A 14,965-nucleotide genomic window follows, 5' to 3' on the forward strand; every position below is an offset into this window, starting at 1 on the left:
CATGGGGACCCAGCTTTGACTGGAGTAGGACCAGCCTCTTCAGATCTGAGTCCAGGATGCTGCCTTCGTGCGCCTCAATGATTGCCTCAACCGTGTGCTGCCAGATCTCGAAGCGTGTCTGGGCTTCTGGGTGGCATGGGTCAACTTTGAGGCTCTCTGCACTCAAGAGTTTTTCTATGGCAGTCATGGGAAAATCTTGTGGATTAAATTGTGGTGTGCTATTAGCCAAAATCAGGCACACACAAGGTAAAGACTACAACAGGCTTTAATCCACAAAGACTTCCACAGAGCCAGGCTGGCTGTAGCTGCAGTAACTCTGAGTGAGCTTCAGGAGGCCGGTGCAGGCTTATATCCCGGAGGGTGATTGACAGCCGGCCAGGTGTTGTCCTGTCCCCTTTCACTCCTGCAAGTACAGAGATTGCCCCCTGCAGTAGGCTGGCAGTACACTGCTGCAGGTACAGATGTTGCCCCTTGCAGTCGGCCGGTGGTGTACCACCACAGACCTGGAGATTTATCCTCCTTTATATGCTCCAAAAGCTCCAGCATTTCCTCTTTCTTAATCACTATAGTCTCCATAATTACCCTCTTTGCTTCCTTTACCCCTCACAATTCAACATTCTTCTCCTTAAGAAAACAATTGTTCAAGATCTCCCCCATCTCTTTTGGCTCCACACACAGTTGTCCACTCTGATTCTCCAAAGGACCAATTTTATCCTCACTCTCCTTTTAATGTTAACATATTTATAGAAACCCTTTGGATTTATTTTCACCCTGCTTACTATAGCCACCTCGTACCTTCTTTTAGCTTTTCGAATTTCTTTTTTAATATTCTTTTTGCATTCAATGTATTCTCCAAACATCTCTTTTATTCCTTGTTTCTTATATTTATTGTAGGTCTTCCTCTTTTCTCGAACCGTGTTTCCAATATCCTTTGAAATCCATTGCTCTCTCAAACTTTTGACTCTACTTTTCAACCTAACAGGAACATAAAGATTTTGTACCTTCAAAATCTCACCTTTAAAATTCCTTCATTTCTCTACTACATCCTTCCCATAAAACAAATTGTCCCAATCCACTCCTTGTAAATCCTTTCACAACTCCTCAAATCTAGCTTTTCACCAATTGAAACCTCAACCCTTGACCCTGACCTATCCCTTTCTATAATTACATTGAAGCTAATGGAACTAAGCTCACTGGACCCAAAGTGCTCCCCAACACATACCTCACTGCCCCTTCTCTAGTTGGTACCTTTATGTATTGGTGTAAAAAAGTATCCTGCACACATTTTATAAACTCCAACCCATCCAGCTCTTTCACAGAATGGGTTTCCCAATCTATATATGGAAAATTAAAATCTCCCACTGTCACAACCCTGTGTGTATTACAAATATTTGCTATCTCCCTACAAATTTGCTCCTCTAGTTCTTGTTCTCCATTAGATGGTCTATAATACACCCCAATAAGTCTAACTCCCCTTTCCGATTTCTCAATTTTACCCAAATAGCCTCCCTGGATGAGCCCTCTAATCTATCCTGCCAAAGCACTGCTGTAATATTTTCTCTGACAAGTAATGCAACTGCCGCCTCTTGCCCCGCTGATTCTATTACACCTAAAGCAACGAAATCCAGGAATAGTTAGCTGCCAATCATATCCCTCCTGCAACCATGTTTCACTAATTGCTACCACATCTTACTTCCAATTGTTAATCCATACCCTCAGCTCATCCTCCTTCCTTACAATGCTCCTAGCATTAAAATATATGCATTTCAGAGATTTCTCACTTCTTACTCTCTGTTTGTCCCTATCTTTACAAACAAATCTATTATGGGTTTTTTTCGATCCTCTCCCCTCCATATTCGTACAGATCATCTCCCTTCTCTATCACCTGCCTTTCGACACTCAAAAACTGTCTACAAGCTTTCTCTGTTTGCAACCTAACCTTCTATTTGCTCTTCTCTTCCATTAGGTTCCCTCCCCCCAACCATTCTAGTTAGAAGATACCCGCCAGGATCTTGGTCCCCCTGGGATTCAAGTGGTACCCGTCCTTTCTGTACAGGTCACACCTACCCCAAAAATAGTCCCAGTGATCTGTAAACATGAATCCCTGCCCTTTGCTCCACCCCTTCAGCCGTGCATTTATCCTCCACCTCATTCTATTCCTGCTCTCACTGTTTAGTTGGGAATGTGAAAGTGATCAGGTGACATGAAAATAAATGAAGGAATAAGATTGATGGGATTGCTCTGAGGGTTGACATAGACTCACTCCTTTGTAATATGAGAATGAAGATGCCTGATTCAATTATTGGTCAAATTGAAAATGCTAAATATTTCTATCAGGAAGTGCTAACCAAATTAGGGATGATTTGCATTTCTGTTGAAATGTGTGGCATGGATAATGATCCTTTCTGACAGACACAGACACTTGCTAATATCTGACCATATTTGACTTTTTGTTTGTCAAATGTTTATTCTCTGTAGATCTCTGATCTGTATTTCCAATTTCTGACTTTTATCATTAATTATTTTTCTCAGCCTGTGCAGCCAATGCAGTCTTCTTCCCAGTCTGTCCAGTATCCAACACCTTCTTATCCTTCCCAGCACCTCCTGCCAGTTTCACCTACGCAACAGTTTCCTGTGGTACTTATCCAGTTTCATTTGTTTTCTGCCCATTAATTCTAATATGTGCAATGTGCTGAACTTAAGTTTGTTTGCTTTAATTTCAGTGACGATTGTTGGCTGTTTTAACTGCAGTTGAGAGTTCATGTCTGGTGTTAGATGTTAGCTGAAATACTTGTGTGTGAAAAAGATTGTTGATTCTGTGTTGAGGGTAAATCAGGACAGTAATATTTAGAGCAGACAAAAGCAAGAAGTTATTAGCATGGACAAAATTTTTATGTTAGTGAAATTACATAGTTCACATTCTTATCTTGAGGGCTGGGAAAATAACCGGGAAAATCTTATTTTTTTTAAGTTATTTGTTTTACGGCCCATCAAAAACAGATAAAATCTGCTTTTATTTGTTAATTAACGTAATTATTCCAAAAAAAATTAAATAGTTTAACTTTTGCATGGTTATCAGCTGAAACAATAGGCTCAATAAAATGGACAATACCAAAAATTATAAAGATTAGATGCTATCCATGGCCACCTTCTTCTTCACTATTCCCTTCCCCTTGCCACTGAAAGTAGATTTTGATATCAACCTTATGATAAGAAGCAAGTGGACCATTTTACTACTTCCCCAATTTCCATTAAATTGAATGGAACTAAAACGTAGAAGAAACAGACTGTCTAACTAGTTCTTGCCTTTTAGATATTGCATACCATCAAGATCTACCCTATTATTCAATGCATATACCATTAACACAAAGTTGTAATAGTCTTTAATCTACTCTGAACTGTGCCTCTAGTCATGCATTACATACAGCTTCATTGACCCTGGTTGTAGAGGAGGAAACCAATTATGGTGTCTTCCTCTTATCACCATCCAATGATCCCTGATGGAAGAATGTGTGTTGTTGTGTAGTATTGGGTCATAACACAATTTATCTAGGAAGACTCGTTTTTAAATTTAAAGCTTTTTTTGGTGATACTTTTTTTTAAAGCGGTGAGTAGCCATTGATGTGAGTCCAGCATGAATTTCTGTGGATATGTATTCAGTCTTGTGTTTCTTTAACATTGTATGTTTTATCTTAATACTTATGGAGGAATTATTCAGCGGACTGTACTCATTATTCTTTGATGACTTCATCACAGCGAGAAGATTTGGCCTCCCAGTTTAACCAGATGAGCTTAAGCAGACAGTCTTCGGGAGATACTACCGAGCCACCATCTGGTTCTGTCTATCCATCACCCATATTGCCTCAGGCACCCCAACAAGCTAATTATGTGATAGCATCACCAAGTCAGCTTCCTCCGGGTAGTTTCACTGGATCTGGACAGCCCATGTCTCAGCAAGTGCTGCAGCCGCCACAAGGATTTGTACAACAGCCATCTGCCCAGGTATGAGAATGCTATCAGATAAGTATGGCCCAGTTAAATAATAGGAAAGTGAAATAAATTGCAGATATAAAAGTGTGATGTTATGTATCATCTCTTAGAATTGGTGGTTGAAACTCTCCATTGAGTTTTATTAACAAGAAAGTAATTTTGTGGGAAAATATTAAAGAAATTAGTCAGCAATGTCAAGATACAAAATAGAAAATAAATTTGTTTGAACAGAGCTGCTTTTGAATATATAATTGAGTGAAAATTAAAACATGATTGAAAAATTAGGGGCTTGTTCTGTAAATTAGGAAAAGCCACACTTTTCTTTACAGCACCTCAGAATGTTGGATGACTTTTTGATTTAAATAATGGAGCCAAGACATACTCATTGGTATCCAATGATGCCTGGACACTGACTCCATAATTTACATCAACATATATGAGTAGTATAATATATGAGGTCTGCTTCACCATGACAGTAGAAGTCCTCAAATCTGGACAGCTCGGGAATGAGTCAGTCCAGGATTTTTGCATTTTCTGGATTCTCTGGCAGTTCTTTTAAATTTCATATCTTAGGAAGAAATGAACAGGTAAATTTTGATAGTTAAATAATTTGCATGCTTCATTTATCAAAACGAGTATTTTTAAAGAAAAATAAAGTCAACAGGTGTAGTCGCTTGTTGCCACTGTGCATCTAAAGTCCTTACACATGTGCGCATGTACTCAAAAGGCCACTAAATTTAAAATGTTTGAGATTTTCGAAAAGTCCAGATTCTCAGGTGGTCCAGATTTCTGGCATCCTGATTTTTGGACTTCTACGATATGTAAAAGTTAAGAGGTAGGATGGTCGAAGGAGATACCATATATTTTGGTGTATGTCAACTCCCTTTTTCAGCCTCCTTTTAAGGGTTTTATGGTATATCCAGCATAAAAATCAACCCCTATTTTCCGGCTGCTGAGATGCCCGATTGACTGGCGTACAAGTTGACCCCCAAAGCTCATGATGCCTGAGATGTGCTGTTGACTGGCATTTACGTTGGCCCCCATAGATCATGTGGATTGATCTGCTGGGCGTTGGCTGGAATTGATTGCTATAATGGAGGGTCCATTGACACAACAAAAATATGATGCGGGCTTTAAGTTGAAAGTGATTGAAATGGCCAAGAAAACCAACTGCGCTTCTGGAAGATAATGTGATGTGGATGAGAAGTTGATGAGAGATTAGAGGAAGAAAGAAGAGACTTTAAGAAAAATACCAAAAAGACAATGTTCTTTGAGAAAAGGAATCACTCGTTGGTCAGAGTTGAAAAATCACATTGCTGAATGGGTACATGAACAGAGGCAAGACTGCTACCTAGTCACCTGAAATAAAATAAGAACATTTGCACTGCTGTGGGCAAAGTCGCACTCAGACCTCGGTGATGATTTTGAGGCTACAGTCGGCTGGTGCAATCATTTCATGAATAGGAAAAATCTGGTATTATGACAAAAAAAAATTGCAGAGAAACTACCAACAGATCTTGATCATAAGAGTTGAAAGTTTTCACGATTTTATTACACGGAACAGCAGAAACCCCAGTTTGCATTGGCAAATATCGGAAACGTGGATGAAACCCCCATGAATTTTGACATGATAGGCAATAGAACAGTGGAATGGAAAGGTGTGAAAACTGTGCAAACCAGAAGAACAGGCCATGAAAGGACCAGATTTATGATGGTGTTATCATGCATGGCTGACGGGTCAAAGTTAAGACCCATGGTCATCTTCAAACACAAAATTAAACTGAAAATGAAATTCCCTGCAGGTATTTTTCTACATTTTCATGAAAAGGATGGATGGATGAAAATGGTGTCAAACTATGGATAGATAATGTGTGGAACAGGCGTCCAGGTGGTTTACGCAAAGAATGGAGTTTGCTGGTCTGGGATATGTTTCGTGGCCATTTAACTGAGATGACTAAAAGTAGATTAGCACTAAATAATACTTATGTGGCAGTTATCCTGGGTGGTTTGATGTCTATATTGCAGCCTCTTGATATCTGCTTGAACAAGCCATTCAAAGACCATGTGCGTGAGGAATGGAATACATGGATGTCGAGTGCAGAAAAGTCATTTACAAAAGGCAGGGAAATGCGTGCTGCAACACTTGAAATGCTGTGTAACTTCATGCTTATGGCATGGGGCAAAGTTAAAGTAGAGACTGTGATAAAAATCATTTAAAAAGAGTGATATCTCTTGGGCAATTGATGGCATGGAAGATGATTTATTGTGGGACACTGACGATGAAGCTGAAACCGCTTCATCAGATACAGACTGGAACCCATAGGATGACTGTTTAAACAGTGAGAGCATGGATGTCCTTGCCACCATCTTTGCTTCAGACGATGATGGTGAGAGTGATTTTGAAGGGTTCTAAATGTGTTGTTTTCAGACAATGAGAGCAATTTTGAAGGGTGCTAATTGTCTTGATGTTTTCAATAAAAATCTCAATGAAAATTTGTCGCAGTCGGGGATTTTTTTGTTTTATAAGGGTCGACTTATACGCTGGATCAGCACAGATTGGATTTTGAGCTGAATTTAAGGTCTCAAAAGTATATCTGGCATATGAGTCGACTCCCATTTTTTGAGAGATTTTTTTTGGGTTTCACGACTCGACTTATACGCCGAAGTGTTCAGTAAGTGGAAGAATTTTTTTCACCTAAAGTGGTTGAACGCTGGATCATATTACCTTAAGAGGTGGTGAGGCAGACACACTTACAACATTTAAGGACTCTCTAAATCAGAGGTAGGCAACCTTTTTTATAAAACTCACATTCCACCTTATATATTCCCTATGCCATAGGTGCTCTTTGATTAGTAAGGGATTGCTTAAGGTGTTATGTGAGTGTAAAGAAAAAGTTTGAAAACCACTGTTTTAATCATATCTAATTGACTCATTATGTGCACAGTTTCATAACTCCAAAGGAAATGGGCCAATGACAATTTTTCTCAAGCAGAATATTTCAGAAACAATTGGGATCAGAGCAGTGGTTCTCAACCTTCCCTTCCAACTCACATATCACCTTAAGTAATCCCTTACCAAAAGGTGGAATGTGAGTTTTTAAAAAAAAAGATTGTCCACCCCTGCTCTAGATGAACATTTGAACCACAAGACATAGAAAGCAATGGACCAGCTACTTGAAAAACAAACTGTTAGTATGGAGAAGAATACATAGTCAATCTGGACATGGCCAACCAAGTGTCCTGTTTTTGTGCTTTATAATTTGAAGGAAATCTACATGATCATTCACCAGTAAAACACAAAAGTCTGCAGACACTGTGGTTAAAGTGAAAACACAGAGCTGGAGAAAGCAGGTCAAACAGTGTCCTTTATATAACAAAGATAAAGATACATAACCAACATTTCAGGCTTGACCCCTTCATCAAGGTATGGAAGAATGTTAGCAGGCGCCTGAACAAAATGGTAGGGAGGAAGAGCATGAGCCCAACAGCAAGAGGTAATAGGTGGATAAGGGAGAGAGGGCACAGCAGCAAGCAGGGGGAGGAAAGATGGCTATGTGAATAAAGAGGGAAGGGGATAGAGAGCTTAGGGAAAGAAGAAAAGGAGAAATGGAAGGGGGAATGGAGAGCAGGTTAGCAGAAACTGGAGAAGTTGAGTTAATGCCATCCAGTTGGAGAGTGCCCAGATGGAAAATCAGGTGTTGTTTCTCCAATTTACTGGTGGTCTTGGTGGGATAGTACATAACGCCATGGACGGACATCTGATTATGAGAGTGGGAAGAAGAATTCAATCTTTTGACGCAACCCATCCCTGCTCACAGCCTAACTGCACACTTGCCAAACTTCCATTACCAAGAAAACAGAAAGGAGAAGCTTTTTGATTTTAGAGTTAGAGTTATAGCGTATATCATATGGAAAAGGCACTTTAGTCTAACTTATCCATGTCAAGCAAGTTGTCATACTCAGCTGCAGTGTGCAGAAGTGCTGGAGGATCTCAGCGGCTCACTCAGCATCCATAAAAAGTAAAAGGCAGTTGATGTTTCAGGCCTGAGTGCTTCTTCAGAAGTGCCGAGAAACAGGCAGACAGCTGAATTAAAAGGTGGGGAAAGAACACTGATGAACAGGTAAGAAGTTGTAGGTGAGTACAGGTGGGAGGGTAGAAGAGAAGGAAACTAAGAAGTGATGGGATAGAGGGCAGAGGGTGAATATAGTTCTCTGAAAAGAGAAGGAAAAAAGGCTGGATGAATAAAAAGGGAGAAACTAGGAGAGACTAGGGGAAGAGTCATTTTATGCATTTGTTGCTCCCAATATGGCATCCTTTACACGAGGGAAACTGGATGCAAATGGAAGATCGTTTCACTGAGCACCTTTACTCTATCCACTCTAATAGTATTGGGTTCTATTCTACGGCAGGTGGGGCCTGTTCAAGGTGGATGGATTACACCTAAACTGGAGCAGGATTAATACACTTGCAAAGAGATTTGCTCGTGCTACTTGGGAGAGTTTAAACTAGAGTGGCAGAGGGGTAGAAACCAGAACAGCTGGACAAGTCAAGGGCTTGATGAAGGGCTCAAGCCCAAAACATTGGTTATGTATCTTTATCTTTGCAACATAAAGTACACTGTTTGACCTGCTGAATTTCTCCATGATTATGTTTTTACTTCAACCATGGTGTCTACAGACTTTTGTGTTTACTATGGAAGACTTGAGGGATTGGCATATGTTATGGCAATACAGAAAAGAGCTGGAGAAACTCAGCAGGTTGTGCAGCATCCATAGAAATAAATGGCAGTCAATGATTCAGGCCTGAGCCCTTTGTTGGGATGTGATGGCAAATAAGTTTCAGGAAGGAACAGGGAAATGAACACAGTGAGAGTGAATTGTGTGTGAATGAAAAAACAATGAAAAAAATGAGCTGAAGTGTGCGAATATTACTCCAAGGAGCATTATGAGTAAAGCAGATGAACTTGGAGCTTGGATCAGTTCTTGGAATTGTGATGTTCGCAAGAGGAACAAGATTAGCAGCTTAATGTTCCTGGATTTTGGTGTTTTACACAGGTTAGAGGGGGAAGAACAGATTCATCCTGTTGGTGCAGGTTAATCTTATTTCAACTAGTTGTTTTGGGAAATTGGAATTAATATATCAAATTACAAGAGGGATGGTTGGGGTAGATAGTCAGAGTCAATGTGCCAGGGTGAAAATATCAAATACTAGAAAAGGAAATATGAGAGGTAAGTTTTATATTACTCAGTAAGTGGTAGGTGCCTGAAACACACTAAGATGGTAGAAGCAGATACAACTGAAATGTTGAAGAATTACTTAGGGAATAGAGGGATACTGACTGTGTGCAGGAGATGTGATTAGTCAGATTGTTAATAGACATGGTGGGCTGAAGGGTCATTTTTGTGATCTATTAATGACGCAGTTCACTTCTAGAATTATGATTTTGCCCAATAATAGTGAGATGAGTGAAAACTGCATATAGAAATAGATTTCTACAAAAGAAGTTCATTTATCTAATGAATAACAATATATTTTAATCTGTTAAAACTTTTGTTTTACAGTAAGTGCTGCATTTATGTTGTGATCAGTTATTGGAATTAATTATGATTGCACACATTCTTAAACATTTTGGAACATCATTATTAAGGAACTGTTAAGGATTGAAACTTAAAGATTGAAACTTGGAAGATTTCTATGAATCTCTTTTCAGATGCCAGTGTATTACTATCCATCTGGCCAGTTCACTACCTCAGCAGCTCAACAGTTCAGGCCTGTTGCTACTGTTCCATACAATGCACAGCGAACTCAGCAGATACCACAGACCACGCAACAGACAGGTATGTCATTTTAAAGGTGTTCTTTCCAATTTCTCGAAGTGAGCCTTGAAATTCTCTCCCTCCTCTGCCCCCCATGCTTCTGCCTTATCAGAAGTGAAGGACAAGTGAAGAACAGGTGCCAACAGCCCTACCAAATACACTGTCAAGAATAAAAAGCGTGAAATACTTTCTAATCATTAAATTCAGCATCAATCAATACTTTCCTTTTCAGTAATTTTGTGTATGTAGTTTTGGTTATTTTGCACTAATTTCATGTTCTAGAATAAAATCAAATGCTTTCATCTGATGAAAAGTCAATTAATTTCTCTCTCCACAGGTGCTTTTTTTTAGACATACAAGCATGTAAACTAGGCCTTTCTGGTCCACGAGCTTGTGCCACCTGAATATAGCAATTAACCTTGTTACCCCGTACCTATTTGAAGGGTGGGAGGAAATTGGAGCACATGGAGAAAAGCTGTGCAGTCACAGGGAAAATGTTCAAACTCCTTTTAGATGCACTGATTCAAACCAAGGCCGCTATGGATGTAATAGTGTGGTGCCATCTGCTATGTTAACTGTAACCAAAGCTAATGCTGTTCAATCTCTTGCATGTTTCCAGATTTTTTAAATTGTATTTCAGGTTTACAACAATTACAATATTTTGCTCTTGGTTTTCTCTCATGTTCCAATGATGAAGACTTATTTGATAGACCTTCCCTCTGCAAATCAAAAATCTGTTGTATATTTGTTGTTTGTTCCAGTAGAGCACACAAACTTAAGGAATCTTCTTTCTTTGCTTTGGCTTGGCTTCGCAGACGAAGATTTATGGAGGGGTAAATGTCCACGTCAGCTGCAGGCTCGTTTGTGGCTGACAAGTCCGATGCGGGACAGGCAGACACGGTTGCAGCGGTTGCAGGGGAAAATTGGTTGGTTGGGGTTAGGTGTTGGGTTTTTCCTCCTTTGTCTTTTCTCAGTGAGGTGGGCTCTGCAGTCTTCTTCAAAGGAGGTTGCTGCCCGCCGAACTGTGAGGCGCCAAGATGCACGGTTTGAGGCGATATCAGCCCACTGGCGGTGGTCAATGTGGCAGGCACCAAGAGATTTCTTTAGGCAGTCCTTGTACCTCTTCTTTGGTGCATCTCTGTCACGGTGGCCAGTGGAGAGCTCGCCATATAACACGATCTTGGGAAGGCGGTGGTCCTCCATTCTGGAGACGTGACCTACCCAGCGCAGTTGGATCTTCAGCAGCGTGGATTCGATGCTGTCGGCCTCTGCCATCTTGAGTACTTTGATGTTAGGGATGAAGTCGCTCCAATGAATGTTGAGGATGGAGCGGAGACAATGCTGGTGGAAACGTTCTAGGAGCCGTAGGTGATGCCGGTAGAGGTCCCATGATTCGGAGCCGAACAGGAGTGTGGGTATGACAACGGCTCTGTATACGCTAATCTTTGTGAGGTTTTACAGTTGGTTGTTTTTCCAGACTCTTTTGTGTAGTCTTCCAAAGGCGCTATTTGCCTTGGCAAGTCTGATGTCTATCTCGTTGTCGATCCTTGCATCCGATGAAATGGTGCAGCCGAGATAGGTAAACTGGTTGACCGTCTTGAGTTTTGTATGCCCGATGGAGATGTGGGGGGGCTGGTAGTCATGGTGGGGAGCTGGCTGATGGAGGACCTCAGTTTTCTTCAGGCTGACTTCCAGGCCAAACATTTTGGCAGTTTCTGCAAAACAGGACGTCAAGCGCTGAAGAGCTGGCGTCTGCAAAGAGTAGTTCACGGAAAAGTTGCTCTTGTGTCTTGGTGTGAGCTTGCAGGCACCTCAGATTGAAGAGACTGCCTTCCGTGTGGTACCGGATGTAAACAGCGTCTTAATTGTTGAGGTCTTTCATGGCTTGGTTCAGCATCATGCTGAAGAAGATTGAAAAGAGGGTTGGTGCGAGAACACAGTCTTGCTTCACGCCATTGTTAATGGAGAAGGGTTCAGAGAGCTCATTGCTGTATCTGACCCGACCTTGTTGGTTTTCGTGCAGTTGGATAACCATGTTGAGGAACTTTGGGGGGCATCCGAGGCGCTCTAGTATTTGCCAAAGCCCTTTCCTGCTCACGGTGTCGAAGGCTTTGGTGAGGTCAACAAAGATGATGTAGAGTCCTTTGTTTTGTTCTCTGCACTTTTCTTGGAGCTGTCTGAGGGCAAAGACCATGTCAGTAGTTCCCCTGTTTGCGCGAAAGCCACACTGTGATTCTGGGAGAACATTCTCGGCGACACTAGGTATTATTCTATTTAGGAGAATCCTAGCGAAGATTTTGCCTGCAATGGAGAGCAGCATGATTCCCCTGTAGTTTGAGCAGTCTGATTTCTCGCCTTTGTTTTTGTACAGGGTGATGATGATGGCATCACGAAGGTCCTGAGGCAGCTTTCCTTGGTCCCAGCAGAGCTTGAAAAACTCATGCAGTTTGGCATGCAGAGTTTTGCCGCCAGCCTTCCAGACCTCTGGGGGGATTCCATCCATACCTGCTGCTTTGCCACTTTTCAGTTGTTCAATTGCACCCAGCAAAATGTCGCTATTTATGTCAGCTTTTCCATATTGCTTTATTGCAAATTTAAGAAGGTAAAATAATAACTTTTTTTATATACTAAACCAAGTAACACGACAACAATTCAGGCTACTGAATCAGTAAATATTAATACGATTTGTGTGTTTCTTGATTAGGATTCTTGTATGCTCATGCCTCAGGGAGCATATAGGGCTTTATGTGTAGACTGTCTGTCTTGAGCAAATGACAGAATTGGCAGGCTGGTCTAGTACTTTTTTGCTTTAACATCGCACCATGGACATAACTTCAGTATTTGTATCCATTGCATCAAATAGGAATATCATTGAACCAGTCATTATATTTCAATTAAGAGTTTCAGCCTGAGAATTAAGTGTCAAAATCTAATTAAGATATTATTTCTGCTGAAGGCAAATGAGGGCTAAGCAGTTAATGACTTTTCACCAGAAATTTAGAAAGTTTGACCGTGAATCGTCTGAGCAACCCCAACATTATTCTGTTTGAAGGCTGCATGAGATTATGTCATTTCTCACAATGGAGCATTTGAAGGACACTTGGGCCATACTGTTTGCAGGATTCTGCTATAAAGCACTCATGGGAATCAGTCTTACAAATGCACCATCTTGGAGGCCTGCAAAAGTGAGTACCATGCATCTATTACTATGGTTATTTCTGCTGAACTAATAAAACCCATCCCCCTCCCAACATTTCCCAAACTCAAGACGACCATGACACCCCAATCTCAACTGTACAATAGGCCATTGAATTCCCATTCTGGTAATCGCTCCCATTTGTTGCATGTACCCATTCCTCCCCCATTTGATTTCCCAATCTCATGCTATCTGTTCTCAGTTCATGAGCAGCAAGCTCTCAGCCTTCAATCACTTTGAAGACTACAAAGCCTTTGACAAGATCTTGATGTTCAAAATGCTAGAGCCCCATGGGATCTAAATCAGATTGATCAATTGGATCCAAAATAGCCTGGAGATAAGAAGTAGAGGTTGATGTTCGGGAAGCCACAAAAACAGGGACAGATACAATGATTGGTGTTGGGATCCTTACTGTTTGTCATATACATTAATCATTTACATCTGAAAATGGATGTATGAATAATATATTTCAGAAGGCACAAAATTGATGGTGGTGTTGATAGGATAAAAATCATAGGTTATGGGAATATATTGATTCTTTGGTAAAATGGCATAGTAGATAGAACTCAAACCTCATCAATACAAGATGATGCATTTTGGGACAATTAGAAAGAGTAAGAGCATTTACAAAGAATGGGAGCATTGGGTGTGAAGTACCAAGAAACAATGAATTTGCTGTACACATCCACGGATAGCTGAAAATGGCAGCACAGGAAGATGCTCAGCAGTCAGAGCAAAGCACGTGGAAGGAGCTGCCTTTGTCCACATAGCATTTGGATAGACTACACTTTTACATTTAGAAGTCATGAAGCCTCAGATGAGATGGAACTTTATTGCTCTTGGAGAGGATGGAGGATCTGCATGAAACAGTGTGATCTTCTGCTTAATGTGCCTTTTAAAACATCATTATATAATATTTCTTGTTAGCAATTATTCCAAAAGAGTTTTCAAACAGAATTTCAAATTCTGCAAAGTAATCGGTAATTCTCCACTATAAACTTTCAAAATTATTTATTTCCAGTCCTACCCTATAGATTTTTAAAGATTATTATGGCCTCTAAATTGAAATGTTACATACTGAAGATGGGAGCTGATGAGCATGTACCTTCAAAAATCAACGTGTTGGATATAGTACCAGGTAATTGGGGAGGGGGCCGTTACACTGTAAGAGAGTGAATAGAAGGTCTCACAGTGAACCGGTCTCTTTCCCAGAAGCCACAGACCATCGGACAAAAATATTTCCACTTTATTAAAAAGAGTTTTATTAAAGTTAGCAATGGTTTTACTCCCTTGTCTTTCATAAACCATACCTGCATTTTTTTTCTGAAATGTGAAAAATTGAATCTTAAATAGACATTTAAGGTATCAAGTACTCATGTTTTGATCTTTGTCAGATAGATGCTATATAAATAACTACTTAAATATAAAATTTAAATTTAGACATACTGCATGATGACAGTTACAGGTCCTTCAGGCCCACAAGCCCGTATCATGGCTGTGTACGTTAATACACCAATTAACCTACAAACCTCCATAAGTTTTGAATGGTGAGAGCACCTGGAGGAAACCCACAAAGACATGGGGAGAATGTACAAACTCCATACAGACAGTGCCAGATTTGAACCTGGATTGCTGGTGCTGTAATAGTGTTGCACTAACCACTACACTAACCGTGCCACTTTTTTTCACCATCCCAGAAAATGTTCAGTTCCAATTCAATAACATGAACGAGAAAGTGTGTGCTGATATTAAATATTATTTCCATTTACTACACTGTTGAAGCACTTTAATCAAGTATATGCTCATTGCTGATCGCATTTGTGTTTGTAACTTTACTTTGGGAACAATATATGCGAGTCAGTGCTAGTTAATTTTGCTTTAGAAAGTTTAGGGAGATTTTTGTTTAGCCTGGATTTTAAACCCAATAAACTTCCAACTTTCAGTCACACTGGTCAGTCCCCT

The 14,965-nt window shown here is 40.3% G+C and overlaps 1 protein-coding gene across 4 annotated transcripts in view; it reads left to right on the forward strand.

Annotated features, from left to right (window-relative positions):
• Positions 1 to 14,965, forward strand: part of arpp21 (cAMP-regulated phosphoprotein, 21) — a 338,413-nt gene that overhangs the window by 280,783 nt on the left and 42,665 nt on the right. For 2 of the 4 annotated variants that reach the window (XM_069920751.1, XM_069920752.1), the window contains exons 17-19: positions 2,533 to 2,637; positions 3,757 to 4,002; positions 9,702 to 9,828. In XM_069920751.1, the coding sequence (XP_069776852.1) occupies positions 2,533 to 2,637; positions 3,757 to 4,002; positions 9,702 to 9,828 (478 nt within the window). The remainder of the gene's footprint in view (positions 1 to 2,532; positions 2,638 to 3,756; positions 4,003 to 9,701; positions 9,829 to 14,965) is intronic. The other 2 variants (XM_069920753.1, XM_069920755.1) reach the window with 1 other exon arrangement.

This window comes from Narcine bancroftii, chromosome 2 (genome assembly GCF_036971445.1).
Source record: "Narcine bancroftii isolate sNarBan1 chromosome 2, sNarBan1.hap1, whole genome shotgun sequence".
NCBI classification, from domain to species: Eukaryota; Metazoa; Chordata; class Chondrichthyes; order Torpediniformes; family Narcinidae; genus Narcine; species Narcine bancroftii.